Source organism: Macrobrachium nipponense, chromosome 31, assembly GCF_015104395.2.
Source record: "Macrobrachium nipponense isolate FS-2020 chromosome 31, ASM1510439v2, whole genome shotgun sequence".
Taxonomy (NCBI): Eukaryota; Metazoa; Arthropoda; class Malacostraca; order Decapoda; family Palaemonidae; genus Macrobrachium; species Macrobrachium nipponense.
In genome coordinates this window covers 56,990,853-57,011,213 of record NC_061093.1, presented here as the reverse complement: position 1 = coordinate 57,011,213, position 20,361 = coordinate 56,990,853, and the positions used below count along the sequence as shown (strand labels likewise).

The following is a 20,361-nucleotide window of genomic DNA, read 5'->3' as shown; positions in this document are numbered from 1 at the left end:
CCATACACTCTATTTTATTATCCTCTCCCCCTACACTTAACCTATACTTCCATAGCCTTCCATCTACCCTTCTCAGTGTCTTAAGAATGATGATGATTTCAAATGATCTCAAAACGCGGTCACAATAGAGGGCAATCTCTTTTTCCACATTAAGAAATAAAGGGGTTGTAAAATCAGCTGTACATTGAAACAACAGGTTCTGTGAATGGTACACTCGACAGCTGTCTTAAAGGAGGATTACGCTTCCGGTTTTTAAAACATTGGTTCGGGATGAGGCTGCTAGCTCCGTACATTTATCCACAGCGGCTCTCAGCCCACAGCAGTCACCTAACTACCGAATACACAGTTCATTGACTACGGTCATCTTATGTACAATGCGTTCAACAAGAGTAACTTGCGCGACGAGTATCATAATAGCTATACTATCCCCCACACAAGCAACAAATTTTTAAAATCCACTTCACGCTACTTCGGGAACATCACCGGAGAGGAATTACAAGCGATAAACGGATTGGTACCGAAGTGCCTCGCACACTCGACACAGGGACCCTCTAAAGACTCCAAGTCGACGGCCAAACCACTTATAGCCATCAAGAGGTATATCAAATGACATGTGTAGCTTAATGATTGTAAGTCAGTCACGGCGATGTGATAGACATCTCATTATATATGTATGTATGTATGTATGTATATATACACACACACACACACACACACACATATATATATATATATATATATATATATATATATATATATATATATATATATATATATATATATATATAATATTTTATAGGCATTGTTATGCATGGGTCGTATTTTATTTTAATGAGACTACACGCACACAAACTATATATAGTTACGTATTATATATATACTATATATATATATATGTATGTATATATAGATATTATTATATTATAATATATATATATATATATATATATATATATATATGTCCTTTAATATCCTAATCGGTTAATTTTCCTGGGAATTAATATATTTTCATATATGCTTAACCGAAGGGGAAACTTTTTACACGATAATAGATTTGCCTGGTCCCAGGGAAATCTCCAGGTTTTGGAGACAACATCAACCCTCCTCGACTCCGGTAGCGTTGTAGTACTTATGACAGCACGTAGCCATATATAAGTCATATCACATTACCGTGATTCATATACATACACCGAGCTACAATGTATGAATATGAAGCACGGTAATGTGATATGACTTATATATACATATATATATATATGTGTGTGTGTGTGTGTGTGTGTGATGTGTGTATGTGTGTGTGTATGTATGTATATATATATATATATATATATATATATATATATATATATTATATATATATATAATTTATATATATACGATATATATATATATATATATATATATACACGTGCATATTCTTAAAAATAATATAAATAAAAAATTACAAAACGAACTTACCATCCACACAGGAGCAGTTCCTAGCCTTGCCAGCTTCGTCGTAAATCACGCCCTGGTCGGAGGATGTCTTCAGTCCCGAATACTCGACCCTCTCCGTGATGAAGGAATACAGGGGGTCCGACTGCGCGATCAAGGTCGTTCCCATGTCGAGATTTTCACGTTTCCTGTGGGTTTCGAAGGACGAAGGGAGCAATTAGAACCCGTTTAGGAGAGAGAGAGAGAGAGAGAGGAGAGAATTGAGTTTGTTACTTATGGCGACATCAGAAAATCCTATATCCGAGACCACCCCGTGGTCGCGTTAACCTCTACGGAGATCCCACTCCATATTTCATTTACAATAATTATGCCGGCCAGTGTAAACTCTCTACGGGGTTGTCTATCCTTATTTCACTTACTAACTCGATTAAAGCAGCTGATGTCCTCCATGTAAAAGAAAGCTTTAAAAATAAAACTCTCTGGAAACTACAAACTACATACATACTGCCTGTCACGTACTTCCTATAATATGTATAATATTATCGCCAAACCTCCTCCAGCTTCTGTACTATCACCCATCAGCCACAATATAAGCACTTTTAATTAGAGAGCTACTAACATTTTATCTAACCAAACATGTCTCATTCTAATGATAAGAATAATCATTAAGTCGCAAGATAACATACCAGAGATTTTGTTATACGTTGGTAATGACACTGATTTAATTTGAAGCTTAGACTTTTAAAAGTATGGATTGCCTTCCTATGAATGAAATGAGCAAGAAAGCAGCTGGGTATTAAATACCTATGAATACTTATGAACCCAAATCGTCAAGTCTGTAACCGTGCCAATAACAGCTTGAAAAACAATCTCTTCAAATGCAGCAACTATAAAACCATAAGTTGAGGTTGTTAAGGATGAAAATTACGTAAATTTTGCTGCCGGAAATATCGCATCCAGCAAGTTTAAAAAGAAAAAAAGAATTAACTGCTCCCCAAAAGCTGGGAAAGTTAACACTATTAAGTGCAGGTGTCCCTGAAAGGCTGGACACATGGACCAATTATTCCCTTACAAACCCTGCAAACTTCATTTACTAATAAGCGTCAATTTCTGGTAAATGTTTATTTTTTTTTTTTTTTTGTAACGGCTTTATTAATGATACTTAATTCTTGCATTTCCACGCTTATCACTCCTATTTTGTGGTTTCTTTTCTTTCAGAAGTATTTGATTCGTCGAACGAGTAAAAGAGGAAGAATGGATTATAAAATGAAATATAAAGGAAAAGTACTTTTTAAAGTGCGAATAAAATGTACAGGAATAATCAAATATATTTATATGGCTCATTCATGGGTTTAAATTTTAGGATCTAAACTTAAGAAGCTCTACTTGTTTTATATAACCAAACATATATACCTATGGACATGAATACACACATAGATACATACATTATATATATGTATATATATATTTATATCCATATATATATATAGAGGATTAATATATATATATATACGTATATGATATATATATATATATATATATATATATATACATATATATAGTATATAGATATACATATATATATATATATATATATATATTATATATATATATATATTATATATTACACACACGTGACACCCTTAAAATTCAGAGAGCGTCAGTCACTGATTACACGCTCTACCAAACTAGCACCCTATGGATAAAACCAGTAATTACGCTCTAACAGTTACTGGACTTAATGGCAAGGTTTAACGAAGCGAAGCCATCACACAGGTTAATTACGATTGGCTATAAGATAAGAAAAAACTAATCAAATTAGGTCACGTTTTTTTTATCATAACGCGGAAGTGAATTAACCGGTACGGGAATAGTCTTCTACTAGATAATATTGGTACCTCAGATCATCATATTTTTGTATCGTCTAAAACATTTGTAAACAAATATATGGAGCTGGCGGATTTACAGACATATCCCAGAATGTTCTGTTAATGTGAAATGAAGGATTATATCGATGGCGGTCGTCGTCTCCCTATCGGAAATTTCAAGACATACTTCGCTGCAGGAAGGATTACGGAGGATAAAACTCACTTGTCTATTCTATCAGTCTTCAGAAATGTAATAAACAATACGTCGACAAACAAGAGTGAGAAAGTAATGAAAAATCCGCGTAAAATTAATTACAAACGATGGCAATAAACTTCAATTACTCTTTTACCGCCTCAACGCCGTACAATAAAAATCACGGGAACGTTTTGATGAAATCACTTACCAAAAATAATCAGGCTGAATATTCAGCAGCGATCATAGATTTTGTGACTCTAAAATCAACATCCCAATCGAGCCGAATTGGCAAAATCTGTTTGCTTATGCACAATTACTCGCGTAATGTAATTGATTATAGCATTCAGTTACCGTCCACAAAAGCGGTTGATGATAAAATTCAATGTAACTGGAATTAACGACGTTAATTACTGAGGGCATTTAGCACAAAGCAAAAAAAACTGATGCGACCGAGATTCTTAGTTGTCTGTCTGTCTTTGGTGTTTGTTGTGCTTGTCTTTCGCTCTCTGTCGTGTTGGCCTGCCTGCATGACAGTGGAGAATAGTTTTAGAATTTCAAAAACTCCACTTGTTAATGAGAGAGAGAGAGAGAGAGAAAAAAAATATATATATACATATAGTGTGTGTATATATATGTGTGTGTGTATGTAAGTATATGTATTTATATGTGTATCTATATTATATATTATATATATATATATATATATATATATATATATATATATATATATATATATATATATATATATAATATATATCCAACATCATAGGTATATACAATTACGCTAATTTTTCATCAACTTTGCCATCGTAGCTTTACTTTAACTTCGCCACTTCATTTTGATATAGCCACAAAATCTTGATCTTCTAACACAAACCTAATCATTCTGAGATGTTTACTCCATTAAACGAAATACAATTCATAATTTCGTATCACTCAGGTTATTTCATAGTAAATGACTTCAACATAGCAGTTCGTTTCAATAAATGTTGTCTCATTGATAACACGTCTAACCAACATTCTTACTCAAAACACAGCATCTTGGAAGACAAAATTACTCTCCGCTCGGAATGTTGAAGCAGTCTGCTTGACAAATTTCATCAGATTATTAGATGTAAGCTAAATCTTGTCATTTTATTTTGACAGGCTACCAAGGTCATCACTGCATCTCCGCTTTAAGATGCAATATTAAATTCCCCACATTTTAGACATTTTCAACATTTGTCTTTCACTTCTCCCTAACCAAGCTGTCTGCCTGTCTGACTATAGATTAAGCTGGCCTTATGCCAGCACAAATTGCGTGTTGTTTTCTCCAGGTCAAACTAATAATAAAACAAGAGTCGCGACTTTTAGATTTTAAATGACATGGAAAACAAACACGCACAGAAGCCGCCTTCCTTAATTACCTAATATTTCCTTTGACTCTCATAATTAAGCTGGCCTTATGCCAGCACTGGCCTTGCTCCAGTGCAACCCACAGGTTTACCATACTCACACACTTACTTGATGAATATTAGGACATGACTCGCGACTATCGGATTATAAGTTACAGGGATACCACGAGACTACGTTTACTAATATACTCCCTTAGACCGGTCTAGATTAAGCTGGCCTTATGCCAGCACTGGCTCTTGCTTCATGGCAGCCAGAATGTCTGCCATGCTATCGCACGTAAAATTTAATATTACAACATGAGCCCCGACTACAACATTTTAAATAACATGGAAGAAACAAAAGTCTTCATTAGCAAGCGTATTTCCTTTGAAAATTTTTTTTTAATTACTCACACTCGAGATCCACGGTGCGTCTCGCCAGACAACAGATACTCCAAGTCTCGAGGTGTCTCCATGATGGTCTCGACGGTGTCGTGGCCGTCGTAGTTATCGAAATCGTCTGCCTGGCGTCGCTTCCTGTCAGAAAAAATGAGATGAATTTAAGATGGATTAGAGCCTTGGTCCGCGTCTTCAATAGATTTACTTTGAAATGGTCATATGTAAATAAATCTGCATCCTCTCTCTCTCTCTCTCTCTCTCTCTCTCTCTCTCTCTCTCTCTCTCTCTCTCTCTCTCTCTCTCTCTCAAAATGATCAGTCTTGATTGATGACAAAGCCAACATCAGTTTCACAGTCATTTGAAAGAAACGCATACGTAAATATTTATTAACATAAATACATAAGACAAATTTAGGCTTAAATCCTAGAACCCTTGGAGAGAGAGAGAGAGAGAGAGAGAGAGAGAGAGAGAGAGAGAGAGAGAGAGAGAGAGAGAGCTAAATCAACTCAATTAACACATTTTGCATCACCAGCACAAGTTAAATAAGACAACAATTCCATCTGGTGACGTAAAGTGAAACCAGACATATAAAGATCACATTAACAGAAACGATTTTATTATTAAGAGTCACTCTGCAATGAGGTTACACCAAAAAATGACTAAGTAAAAGCCAAATGAATTAAATTTCTCAGCTGTGAGCGAAATGTTTGCAAACAGCAAAACAACTTTGGGGGAACCAATATACCCCTTGTGACGAGTCACATTAGGAATGGTATGAACCATTCCATTTCAAAAGCTTGAATATAAAGGATGTCGAGTTATTCCACCACAAACAGAACTTCATTTACATCACAAGTGAAACTAACAATCTCCACAGACGAAAGCGATGCCACAGAAACAAAAGCAAATAAAAAAATGAAGTCTATGCAAGGAGCCAAGATGATTACTAGCCCCTCCAACAATATATCACATGCCATTTCTGTAAAAGTCAAGGCAGAATATATAAACTATGTCACTGACAGTAAACTCTATGCCTGACTAGACCACTGACGGAAGAAGAAGAAAGAAGAAGAAGAAGAAGAAGAAGAAGAAGTAGTAGTAAAAGATCCAGCAAAAACAAGACAATGGCGACGACAGACGTTTCACCAGAGAGTTTTCCCCGTCGTCCTCAGTAAAGAACAAAAAATGGGAAGGACCAAAAACTATGATACAAAGTAGAGATAACGTTGGCCGGAGGCAGCGTCGTCACTTCCTGTCCAGAAACACAAAGTGTTTTCTGCATGAAAGCAGCCTTCGACTTGAAGGCTCGGTTAAGTACACTAGGAAAATGGAGCCATTTACTTCATATTTAAACATTTTCTTTAATGTTAACCCCGTTTTCATTATATTATCCTGTTTTCTCTAGTGGAAGGTGGCTCCACAGAAAAAGGAAACTGACACTACCACTTTTATACTTTTTAACTACTGAATAATGTATGAATTCATGTACAAAAAAACTACCATAATATTAGCCACTACTTATAGCTCAAAAGAAGACTCCTTATTGTTCTTCCCAGACACTAAGGATCTTCCTTTCCTGGAACTGTCTCTCCGTCTATCGACCTCTTCCTTTTCTTTTATTTCTCCTTTCTTCTAAAATCTCAAAATCTTTTACTTTTCACAATCTTAACGCCCTCCCATTCTTCCTGCATGACTAAACCATCTAAAAGCACACTGATCTATTCTTTCAATTATACTAACCACTTCTAATTACCTCCATAGTTATTCTTTTGTATTCAGCACCCACACGTCCCTTCCATAAAGGAGAGTTGGCTCAACATACCCTGATATTTTCCTTGCTTCACGTAGTTTATGACAATTCTCACAGTCTACCATCATCCACAATTATTCATTCCAAAATGTCTATAAAAATCAGCCGTGTGTATTCTACTGCCGTCCATACTACCATTCAGTCCTCTGGCTTCTATGTTTCCACCTAACTTGAGAAACTTCATTCATTTACTCCTAACTCCTCTTGCAAACGCAAAGCTACAAACAACCCAAACAAAACTTTAGACAACCCCTAATTACTTATGGAAATGAAGAGATAAGAAATAAGCAAAGCGCCCTCAGGTTTTTTTTTATCTCTAAAGCTGCTGCAAAGACGTTCACAACAGATAACAATAAATTATGTCTGACCATTTCTGAGCTATACTTGTCTCCATTAGCTATGCCTGTTATATATGTTAGAACTCCCTGGAAGACGAGGGGAATAGCTTCATTCATTCATCTCTCTCTCTCTCTCTCTCTCTCTCTCTCTCTCTCTCTCTCTCTCTCTCTCTCTCTCTCTCTCTCTCTCTCTCTCTCTCAATGTGGTCTTGCTCAGCAATACCTTATATCAAAAGGGGATTTTAAATTTTCTGATTTTTTGGGATACCCCACTTTTATGCACAGCAAACCAAAGTAGCAAACGACGAGATACCTAACAATTACTATGTAGGTACTTTTAGTCCTTTTCCATAAAATAAAAAGACGAATGTGAATTTGTTTTCGATATCTAACCATTTCAAGAAAAGATTCAAGTTTTAAAAGCACATTCCAAATTCAAGATTTGCCAGGATATCTTTATTTTATACACAACATGAATATTCTCCCAAACTAACGCATTTTCTTATACTTTCACACCAAACCAGTCTATCTCCCTTCTGCATATCATGTTCGCATCTATCATAAAAACTTGCAATTGTTCTACATAGCAGCATTGCCTCTAGTTAGGGTCTATCACAACTTTCTCATACAGTTTCTCTACACACACTGCTCTTCCACTGTGAACCCTCCAGTCATCTTCTGTACACTATTGTCAAAACCCAAAACCAAACGGTATACCAACCAAAGGTATAGGAATCAATATCACCCACTTACTGTATACTAACAAAACTAAAACTTATCGTACATTACTAAAAAAAGGGACAAACAAAGGCAAATGACAAAGACATACAGAGATGATACAACCCCCACAAACTATTTATTTAGCTGCAGCGGCGCTTCTAACAGAAAGCAATAAATTACCCAGACATTTCAATGTCTGTTATAGATGTTAGAACCCTCTGGATGGCGAGATAGATAGGATTATTAATCAGTCTCTCTCTCTCTCTCTCTCTCTCTCTCTCTCTCTTCTCTCTCTCTGTATGGTGTCTAGGCCATCACCTAAATCAAACTAGGTGTGCATTCAATCACTATTTTTAGAAAAAAAAACTACATACTTTCTGGGGTTTTTTACCATTAAAAGTTATCGCAATTTTGAATATCGATTTCTATCAGCTTCATCCAAGTTTGATTATACATGAAAATTAGGGAGAGTAAATGTATGTAATTATTTAAATTCATACTGGTCTGACACCCTGTCACCTAGCTCATCGATCAATTTCAAGTTGATCCTCGATAACGAATCAACCAACCTGGAAATGTACACGTCACGAATCTTGCAAATTGGCAAAACATCTACTTTATGGCCTAAATGGGTGAATTCCCGTGTACGTAAGCTCGTATGCACCGTGTACGTAAGCTCGTATGCACCGTGTACGTGCATACATGCAACTTCACACAATTCATCATTCTCGCCTGTCCTGTGTCTGTAGAGAGGCAATATTGCTCTCTCTCTCTCTCTCTCTCTCTCTCTCTCTCTCTCTCTCTCTCTCTCTTCTCTCCGTTTCGGGGCGAGAGAGACCCTTAGGCATCAATATTCACAGGGATCCTTCCGAAACATTGGCCCACGCATGAGAGGCGCCAGATACGACCTAGGAGCCCATTTCGAAAACTGCCAGCTATCGAGGTTCAGCTTTTGAGTTCGCCAACTTTATCCGGGTAGGGGGCTGTGAAAACTCGCTACAGCGTCTCCTACACACTCGAAAATGCTCGGAAGTGCGTCATAACTCTGACTGACATATGTGTGAATTATTTAGTACATAATGTGTGCCAAAACTAAGTACAGGGAATCCTTTGATATTCAGAACACTGAAAAATAATTGTAAGAAACGTTCATGCATGTCAGTGACTTGGACCACACATAATTTACGATAACCTGTGCCAAAACTAAGCACTAGTAATCCTTAGAAATTCAGAGCATTGAAAGAAAACTACAAAGTGCCCATCAGCAGATCGTCAAACCCAAATTCATATAATAATTTATAAATATATTACAATATAAATATATATATATATATAATATATATATATCTATATATATATATATATATATAAATATTATATATATATATATATATGTGTATATGTATTTATGTGTGTGTAGTGTATGTATAATTCATATATATATATATATATAATATATATATATATATATATATATATATATATATATATATATATATATATACATATATATATATATATACAATATATATATATATCATATATATATATATATATATATATATATATATATATATATATATATAGGACGAAACATTCGTAAGAGAACTAAGAGAAAATTGACTCAGGATAAGATTAAGCAATAAATAAATAAATAAATAAATATAAATACAAAACCTACACTTCAAAAGCACATTTACAAATATCTAAAAATATTCAAAAGCAAAATCGAGGATAATAAATGAAAAACACAAAACCTGAAATCATCATTAAGGACAGACTTGAGCGTAACTACAGATGACTAGACATTAACCAATTACTGAACATTAACATTTAAAAAATAGTATGAAAAGGCCAAGAGGAAACGACAACAGCTAATTGCTTAAGTCCACGACAGACACCATTTCTCCATTTGTGCCTTTTATTCAAACATCCATTACCTCACAAACTTTTTTTTTCCCTTCTGCATTCGTTTCCTTCCAAAATTCCCCCTTCTGTCTTTTCCCTGAAAGGACTGGCTCTTGTTTGAGTATTTAATTTGCTCTTAAAAGATTTTTTCCACCCTTTTACTTTCCCTCCCCTTGATTTATTCTTTTTTTTTCTTTTGTTCAATCTTCCCTCTATCCTTTTTTTCTTTACTCCTTTTCTGCATCTCTCGTTTCACCAGATTCAATTGCTTCTTACACTGAGATGCTTCTCAAGGTACGAAGCTGTCTAAATCATTTGTTTTTCATTAAACAAAAGACTTTTATTGAGTACTTGCTCTCCTTTCGGAAACCACCTTCTTATTCCCACTTTTTTTTTCAACCGAGTAACTGACAGATGCACCTCCAGACTTCTATCACTTAATTCTTCCATTCTTTCGTCTACACTGTACTGATACTTGGCTAACTAATTACCCCAAAGTCTACACTGCACTAATACTTGGCCAACTAATTACCCCAAAGTCTACACTGTACTAATACTTGGCTAACTAATTACCCCAAAAGTCTACACTGTAATAATACTTGGCTAACTAATTACCCCAAGAGTCTACACTGTACCGATACTTGGCTAACTAATTACCCCCAAAGTCTACACTGTACTAATATTTGGCTAACTAATTGCCCCCAAAGTCTACACTGTACTAATACTTGGCTAACTAATTACCCCCAAAGTCAACACTGTGCTGATACTTGGCTAACTAATTACCCCAAAGTCTACACTGCACTAGTACTTGGCTAAATAATTAGCTCGAATTCTACACTATACTAATACTTGGCTAACTATACTTGTACCAATACTTGCCTAACTAATTTCCTAACAAAATCTGCACTGTACTAATACTTGGCTAACTAATTTCCCCCAAAGTCTACACTGTACTGAAACTTGGCTAATTCCCGGAAACTTTCTTCTCTCTCAATTAATCTCAAGACATTCATCTTTCTAAAACATTTATTTCCATCAATAAAGCTAATTTATTTAAACAGTTAACGAAGTTGTCTAAATCCAGCCGCCTCAGAACATACCTACGATGATACAGTTCTTCATATCAGATCACCTTATTTGGCCTGAAATCTCCTATGGTACATAATTAAAACTTTCATCAGAATAAGTTTAATTTAAATCATAAAACCTCGTACGCTTTCCTTACTTCACATAGCTCAAACGTCTTAAAATAGGAAGAGCCTAATTCTAATATTTATTACCATACCGAGAAGCTTTCGTATCTTTTGTCAAGAAGACGAAAATGAAACGACTGTCATAAATTTAGCTCTGAAAGAAAGATTCAGGACAGGCCTAAAACAAACATCCCTTAATCTCGTGGTATTTGAATATCTGAGCCTAAATCTTGCTATCACCCATTATTCCTTAATATCTCTTTGGTTCCGTTATTTTCGCCGAATTATTATTATTATTATTATTATTTTTTTTTTTTTTTTTTTTTTTTTTTTTTTTTTTTTTTTTTTTTTTGTTTTTTTTTTTTTTTTTTTTTTTTTTTTTTTGCTCTATCACAGTCCTCCAATTCGACTGGGTGGTATTTATAGTGTGGGGTTCGGGTTGCATCCTGCCTCCTTAGGAGTCCATCACTTTTCTTACTATGTGTGCCGTTTCTAGGATCACACTCTTCTGCATGAGGCCCGGAGCTACTTCAGCCTCTAGTTTTTCTAGATTCCTTTTCAGGGATCTTGGGATCGTGCCTAGTGCTCCTATGATTATGGGTACGATTTCCACTGGCATATCCCATATCCTTCTTATTTCTATTTTCAGATCTTGATACTATTCCATTTTTTTCCCATCTCTTTCTCTTCAACTCTGGTGTCCCATGGTATTGCGACATCAATGAGTGATACTTTCTTCTTGACTTTGTCAATCAACGTCACGTCTGGTCTGTTTTGCACGTATCCCACCCTATCCGTCCTGATACCATAGTCCCAGAGGATCTTTGCCTGATCGTTTTCTATCACTCCCTCAGGTTGGTGCTCGTACCACTTATTACTGCAAGGTAGCTGATGTTTCTTGCACAGGCTCCAGTGGAGGGCTTTTGGGGCTACTGAATCATGCCTCTTTTTGTACTGGTTCTGTGCAAGTGCCGGACAGGATATCAGGACCTGTATCCTGTTCCAATAAAAGATTACCTTCAGCATTTATGATTTTTGAAAATTCCCAATATGAATATTGGTCAGTTACTCAGAAACATCGCTGAGCCTGAGAAGCGAATTGTAAGGAAAACTAGAAAAAAACAATATATAAAACTCAACGTCGCTTAATTCTGCCATTCTTTTTCTAACAATTATTATTATTATTATTATTATTATTATTATGATTATTATTATATTATTATTATTATTATTATTATTATTATTATTAGCATTATTATTATTATTATTATTATTATATTCAGAAGATAAGCCCCCTTCAAGCCTCCAAAGAATATACGACAAGGAGAGATCAGATTTTACAAGAAGAAATAAATTGACAAAATAAATTAATAAAAATGTAAATAAATCTTGACAATGCAAGAACTTTTCAAGTTACAATTGCACACCATACATATACCTCAATATACTCGTATGTCACAGGCGTGTCCGTTCCGATCCAGATATTAATGAAGTGTAAAATAGTGTCAAAAAACAACCTGAACACTCGAACGCTTCGAGTTTATTCCAGGAAAACTCCGAATTAAATCAACAACATGACATGGCAAAAAGAAATGACATAGTCAAATATGATATCAGCTCAGAGCGATTGTTTAACTTCATCAAAGTCTGTTTCGTAATGATATGCAAACGCTAGTTGGAACGAGTAAAATGAGAGAGAGAGAGAGAGAGAGAGAGAGAGAGAGAGAGAGAGAGAGAGAGAGAGTTCAAACCATGGTAAAAGAGGGTAAGATGAAGAAGGAGGAGAAAAAAAAAAAAAAAAAAAAAAAAATGGAGAGAGAGAGAGAGATGAGAGAGAGAGAGAGATGAGAGAGAGAGAGAGAGAGAGAGAGAGAGAGAGAGAATCTAATTTCAAACCATGGTATAAAGTCGGAGTGAGAGAGAGAGAGAGAGAGAGAGAGGAGAGAGAGAGAGAGGTCTAAGATCAAACCATGGTAAAATGTGGATGTGGAGAGAGACGTCTAAGTTCAAACCATGGTAAAATGTGGATGCGGGTGAGAGAGAGAGAGAGAGAGAGAGAGAGAGAGAGAGAGAGAGAGAGAGAGAGAGAGAGAGAGAAAATGGTAAAATGTGGATGGAGAGAGAGAGAGAACTTCAGTTTAATTTAAACAAGCAAACAATCTCCAATAACTAATTACTGAGTCAACTCAGTGAGAGTTGACAGGATAGAAGGGAAAACTAAAATCCTTCCCAGCATCCGATCGTGTGGACGCGAAACGAAGAGAGAGATAAAGAGGCAAGCAAATAATTTATTCATTGCTTCCATCCGTTAATCTCTTACCATTACATCAACGAAAAAATAATATTTGCATAAATCATTAACACTGATTAACGTCAGGGAAAGCCAGTCACTATTGAAATTAAATTAACATCGATGATAATTATTAGAAGGGGAATGATTGTGCAAGTTAGTTCATAATTTGTGAGTTATAATTATTTCATTTTTTTCTATGTTTTTTCTTCTGATAACTGATCTCCTCTTTCTGTATTTCCTATTACCTTCTGTTACGTCTTTCAAATGAATACAGTTATATTCTTTGGAAGGTTGAATTTCAAAGTCAGTGGCCACTGTGGTTGGTCCATATGAGTAGGGCCTCATCTTCTGAATAATAATAATAATAATTAATCAATAAATAATAAATAATAATAATAATAATAATAATGAATAATAATAATAATAATAATAATAATAATAATAATAATAAGGAAAAAAAAAGGGAGAATTTAAAACAAAAATCACCACTCATGACAGACACATACAGACACAAGTAAAGAAAATGCCCAACTGGAAAGCCCCAGGTCCCGATGAAGTCCATGGATACTGGTTTCAAAAACTTCAAGGCCCTACCCTAAACCCAAGAATAGCAGAACACTCCAGCACTGTATCACAAATCACCATGCGCCCAATGGATGACCACGGGATGAACATCCTTAGTCCAGAAAGACAAGAGTAAGGGAACAAATATAGCCAGTAACTACCTATCACCTGCATTACCAACTAATGTGGAAGTTACTAACAGGTATCATCAGCGAAAGGCTATACAACTACCTAGAGGATACAAAACACCATCCACCCCCACCAACAGAAAAGGCTGCAGAAGGAAGTGTAGGGGCACAAAAGACCAGCTCCTGATAGACAAAATGGTAATGAAGAACAGTGGAGGAAGAAAAGGAAAACCAACCTAAGCATGGCATGAATAGACTATAAGAAAGCCTTCGACATGATACCAACACATGGCTAATAGAATGCCTGAAATATATGGGGCAAGAGGAAAACACCATCAGCTTCCTCAAAAATACAATGCGCAACTGGAATAGAATACTTACAAGCTCTGGAATAAGACTAGCAGAGTTAATATCAGGAGAGGGATCTTCCAGGGCGACTCACTGTCTCCCCACTTACTCTTTCGTAGTTAGCCATGATTCCCATGAACAAAAAGTACTCGAGAAGATCTTTCTTTTGGATGCTGGGTACCAACTCAAGAAAAGAGGCAACAGAATTAACCATCCGATGTTCATGGACGACATAAAGCTATATGGTAAGAGCATCAAGGAAATAGATACCCTAATCCAGACTGTAAGGACTGTATCTGGGGACATCAGGATGCAGTTTGGAATAGAAAAATACGCCTTAGTCAACATACAAAAGGGCAAAGTAACGAGAACTGAAGGGATAAAGCTACCAGATGGGAGCAACATCAAACACATAGATGAGGCGGGATACAAATACCTGGGAATAATGGAAGGAGGGGATATAAAACACCAAGAGATGAAGGACACGATCAGGAAAGAATATATGCAGAGACTCAAGGCGATACTCAAGTCAGAACGCCGGAAATATAAAAAGCCATAAAGCCTAAAACTGGATGGCAGTGCGCAGTAATCAGATACAGTGCAGGAATAGTGGAATGGACGAAGGCAGAACTCCGCAACATAGACCAGAAAACTAGGAAACATATGACAATACACAAAGCACTACACCCAAGAGCAAATACGAAAGAAAGGAGGGAGAGGACTACTAAGCATAGAGGACTGCGTCAACATCGAGAACAGAGCACTGGGGCAATATCTGAAAACCAGTGAAGACGAGTGGCTAAAGAGTTCATGGAAAGAAGGACTGATAAAAGTAGACGAAGACCCAGAAATATACAGAGACAGGAGAATGACAAACAGAACAGATGACTGGCACAACAAACCAGTGCACGGACAATACATGAGACAGACTAAAGAACTGGCCAGAGATGACACATGGCAATGGTTACAGAGGGGAGAGCTCAAGAAGGAAACTGAAGGAATGATCACGCCCTAAGAACCAGATATATCCAAAGAACGATAGACGAAAATAACATCTCTCCCATATGTAGGAAGTGCAATACGAAAAATGAAACCATAAACCACATAGCAAACGAACGACCGGCACTTGCACAGAACCAGTACAAAAAGAGGCATGATTCAGTGCCAAAAACCCTCCACTGGAGCCTGTGCAAGAAACATCAGCTACCTTGCAGTAATAAGTGGTACGAGCACCAACCTGAAGGAGTGATAGAAAACGATCAGGCAAAGATCCTCTGGGACTATGGTATCAGAACGGATAGGGTGATACGTGCAAATAGACCAGACGTGACGTTGATTGACAAAATCAAGAAGAAAGTATTACTCATTGATGTCGCAATACCATGGGACACCAGAGTTGAAGAGAAAGAAAGGGAAAAAATGGATAAGTATCAAGACCTGAAAATAGAAATAAGAAGGATATGGGTTATGCTAGTGGAAATTGCATTCATAATCCTAGGAACACTAGGCACGATCCCAAGATCCCTGAAAAGGAATCTGGAAAAACTAGAGGCCGAAGTAGCTCCAGGACTCGTGCAGAAATGTGAGATCCTAGAAACGGCGCACATAGTAAGAAGAGTGATGGACTCCTAAGGAAGCAGGATGCAACCCGGAACCCCACACTATAAATACCACCCAGTCGAATTGGAGGATTGTGATAAAGAAAAAAATAAATAAAAAATAATAATAATAATAATAATAATAATAATAACAATAACAATAATAATAATAATAATAATAATAATAATAATAATAATAATAATAATAATATAATAATAATAATAATAATAATAATAATAATAATAATAATAATAATAATAATAATAATAATAATAATAATAATATTAAAAAAATACTCATAGTGGCACGAGTCTTCAAATGGAGAAACAAATCCACAGTTATGTAAATGTACGTATATTTAAATTTAAAACTGAAAGTTATCTTTATAGTTTTTAAATTTAAATATACGTACATTTACATAACTGTGTGTGTTTGTTTCTCCAATAATAATAAAATAATGATAATAATAATAATAATAATAATAATAATAAATAATAATAATATAATAAATAATAATATAATAATAAATAAATAAATAAATAATTTGCATTATACATATATTTTCTAAGGGAAATAAACTCCTTCCTTTGGCAACCTGCATTGACCTCTGTTAACCGGAAACTTGACGAAAAGGTCGCGAGGAACATTATATATTTGACTTGACAGCTCAAAAAAAAACCAACTCGTTCTTTTATTCCTCTCGTGGGCAAATGTTGACAGAATGTGGAGCTCCCAAGAACCAACGAGGTCTGTGGCGTGGAGTGACAGCTTAATTGCAAAGTCTAAAAGCACATGCTACAACTTTGCAACAAATATTCAAAAGGAGCTTTTTAGGCGCCACAGACATGATGCTAAGTGCTACGGGTATATTGATATTTCAAAGGATTCTGTGTTTTTAATTCTTTTAGGACACTGCTTTCATTCAGGAGTTATTATACATGGCGGTTGAAATGCTTGTTTTATGTCTGTAGGTCTCACCCAGATACCGTCAGTTTCTCAATGTTTTCTCCAAGCCAGCCCTCCCCCCCGTTGGCCCAGCCACCCCCCAAGGCCATCCCCCCACCCCCTGCGTCCCCCTCCGCCCCGGACAGACCCAACAACATCAACAACAACAACAACATAGTAGTTTGTAGGCTTACTCCCCGAGTAAGCGAAAATACCAAGCCTTTCATATAACTCTTCGAAGTGAGGGAGAATTGATAAGGTTATGTCAATCTATTCGATCTTCTGCATTTTCTCTCTACGTAACTTGACCCACAGCTGGGATCAAATATCACGTCAATGTTAAATGAGAAAGCTATTCTGACGCAAATCTGGTGACGCACGCAAGAGTGACATTCTAATTATGCTAAGCAGAAATAGCACGTTTAATATCAAGCATTATTACGCAAATGAAGCGACAAAGGTTATAATATTAAGCTCATTTATCAAATATAAAGCCATTGAAAAATCTTACTCGTGAAACTCTTGCCAACCTTTCCTTTTGCTAAGCAGAGAAGGTCAATATGTAGTATTACAAATAATGTCTCATGGTTAAATGTTTCGTTATTATATAATAAAAATTTCTAAATCAGACACTATTTTAAATATTTCCTCTTATCCCAATCCCGTTCGGATACCACATCACTAATAAATTACTTGAAAATGAAATGAATTATTTTACTTCCAACCCAAATAAAAACAAAATTGTTTTAGGACCCTTGACCCTTCATTGAGCCAGGGTCAGATTTCCACTTAAAGGCATGAACCTTCATTCATCTTATCCCATCACTTCCCAGCGTTTTCTGAACCTCCCTCATTTAGATGCTTCACTTTTTCTGGCGATATATATATTCCTCAAAATGATGACGTCATAATCCAGGCCGTGATATCTCCCGCGATCCATCGGAAAGTGTAGCCTGCGATATTTCGTCATGCCATCTTTATCTACGACCCTCTGAAGTGTACTTTGGGAAACGAATAGACTCCCGGGCAATGTAACGAGAGAGAGAGAGAGAGAGAGAGAGAGAGAGAGAGAGAGAGAGAGAGAGAGAGAGAGAGAGAGAGACTAGTCTAGAATGTTTTATAATAATCATTAGGCTGCTTCACACTAAAATGTGGTGTGCAAACTGCAATAAGGTTACCATGGATTCTTCGATTCCTTTTTTTTTTTTTTTTATTAAATATTACATATATAAGATATGTAACGTAAAATATATAATATACATATATAAGCGAATATAATTATCTATTACAATCACCTTGTATAATCAACGTACATACATGCATATATGCACACACACACATACACACACACACACGACCAAAAAGGTAACATAGTACACACATGCATACATCCCTCGTCAGGCTTTCTCTTAATGTAACACAACAGCCTTTGTGACCTTTTCAATCGAGGTCAGTGACCCTGTACGTCCAAACTTTCAATAACTTTTACACTGCCTGAGTGGTAGGTTTATTTCCTGTTCGCCCGTATCCTGATGTCAGTTTTATTGGTCCTCTGTATCTATGCTATATTTCGTCCGATGGGTGACACTCTCTCTCTCTCTCTCTCTCTCTCTCTCTCTCTCTCTCTCTCTCTCTCTCTCTCTAAGATCATTACTGTAGAATATCCTTAAAGATAAACACTGCACTCTCTCACATGCATCTAACCTTCAAAACAATTCATTGAATTATTTATGGATAACCAATTACTTACGCCTATCCCTTATCACATTGAATCTCATAAAAATAAGAATTAATAGAATAGAAAGTAAACGGTATATTTATGACTACATTTGATGTCAATTGTTTTCTTTTAACAAAACCATACATTTAAAGACTTAATTTTTTTTGACAGAGTGTGAAGAATTTTAGTAGTTAATAAAAACTTCATTTTTTTCGACAGAATTCAAAAAATAAAACAATGAAATGACTGGTTTTTCATACAAAGAAAAAATAAAAAGGGCTGATTTTTTTTAACAAAATGAAAAATAAAATAAGGGAAATTCTTTTGACTAAATGAAAAATATTAATAAAATGAAAAATATTAATAAAACCTGGAGTCATTTTTTTACATAAAAATAAAGAGCAAAAAAGGAATTGTCTGACAAAATGAAAAAAAATAATCATAAATTTTTTTTTTTTTTTTTACAAAATTATATAAATAATAAAGTGACCCTTTACCTGACAAAATGACAAATCAAAAAAATTAAAATGGCTTATTTTTTCGAGAAAATTAAAAGAAGAAACAACTAAAAAGGACTAATATTTTTAGATAAAATAAAAAAATATAAGAATCCCGAATTTCTCGGACAAAAATGATTTTTTTTACAAAATAAAAAAATAAACGGACATAATTTTTCCGATTAAACGAAACGAAATTTTAAAAATTGAAAAAAGGGCTGAAAGAGACAATAAAAAAAAGTATTTTCTACGCAAGTATCTTCCCCCTAACACCCCTTCTGTTTGCGGGGCACTTTAGAAGCCGGCATTTGAGCACTCCTCTGATGGAAGGGGAGAGAGAGAGCTCTCGATATTAAAGGATGAAAATAGGTCACAGGTCAGGAGACTGGCTCTGAACATGATGAATTGTAATGTGCAGTAGAAAGGCATCTGACTTTAACAAGTCTTAGTTTCATCCGCTTCATAATTTACTTAATTTTTTGTAAATTCGTGCTTTTAAAGGTTCGTTCAATATGTATTCTAGAAGCCATGACAGTGTTTTTCGTAAACAGCTTTTAAACTTACTAATGGATTTCCATGCCACTGAAGCACTGAGCGTTTCACAAACTTCTTCTTAATTTTCTAAAGTCCTGTGCATTACCATGCGTGTTTCATTAACTTTTTTAGTTAAGAAAAGAAAGTTATAGTTATATCTGCGAAAGTGGTGACAGTGTATCAGTGGCGTCGGTGTGTAAGAATCAGAGCAAGTGCGTTTAAAACACATCAGCTTTAGTATAGAGAAGAGACGACCAAAGGAAAAACAATTAAGAGGCGAAAGAGGGTACAAATTGAAATGGCTAAAAACACCTAGAATTTTATACAAAGGACATCGGTAAACGTGAAAGAAAAAATATCAGGCTAAAAAAATATAGAAGCACGGAAGGGTTTGCTGGGAATTAAAATGGTCAAAATTGAATTATGAGCTTTCCCATGGAATACGTCGAAAGTATTGAGCAGAGAGACTTTATACCCTGCACACATATAATACT

At 35.5% G+C, this 20,361-nt stretch overlaps 1 protein-coding gene across 2 annotated transcripts in view; it reads right to left on the bottom strand.

Annotated features, from left to right (window-relative positions):
• Positions 1–1,484: 1,484 nt before the first annotated feature.
• Positions 1,485–20,361, bottom strand: part of LOC135206995 (uncharacterized) — an 89,890-nt gene continuing 71,013 nt past the window's right edge. For both annotated transcript variants that reach the window (XM_064238620.1, XM_064238619.1), the window contains exons 6-7: positions 5,286–5,408; positions 1,485–1,622 (exon numbers count right to left, since the gene is read on the bottom strand). In XM_064238620.1, the coding sequence (XP_064094690.1) occupies positions 1,621–1,622; positions 5,286–5,408 (125 nt within the window). In that variant the 3' untranslated portion in view covers positions 1,485–1,620. The remainder of the gene's footprint in view (positions 1,623–5,285; positions 5,409–20,361) is intronic.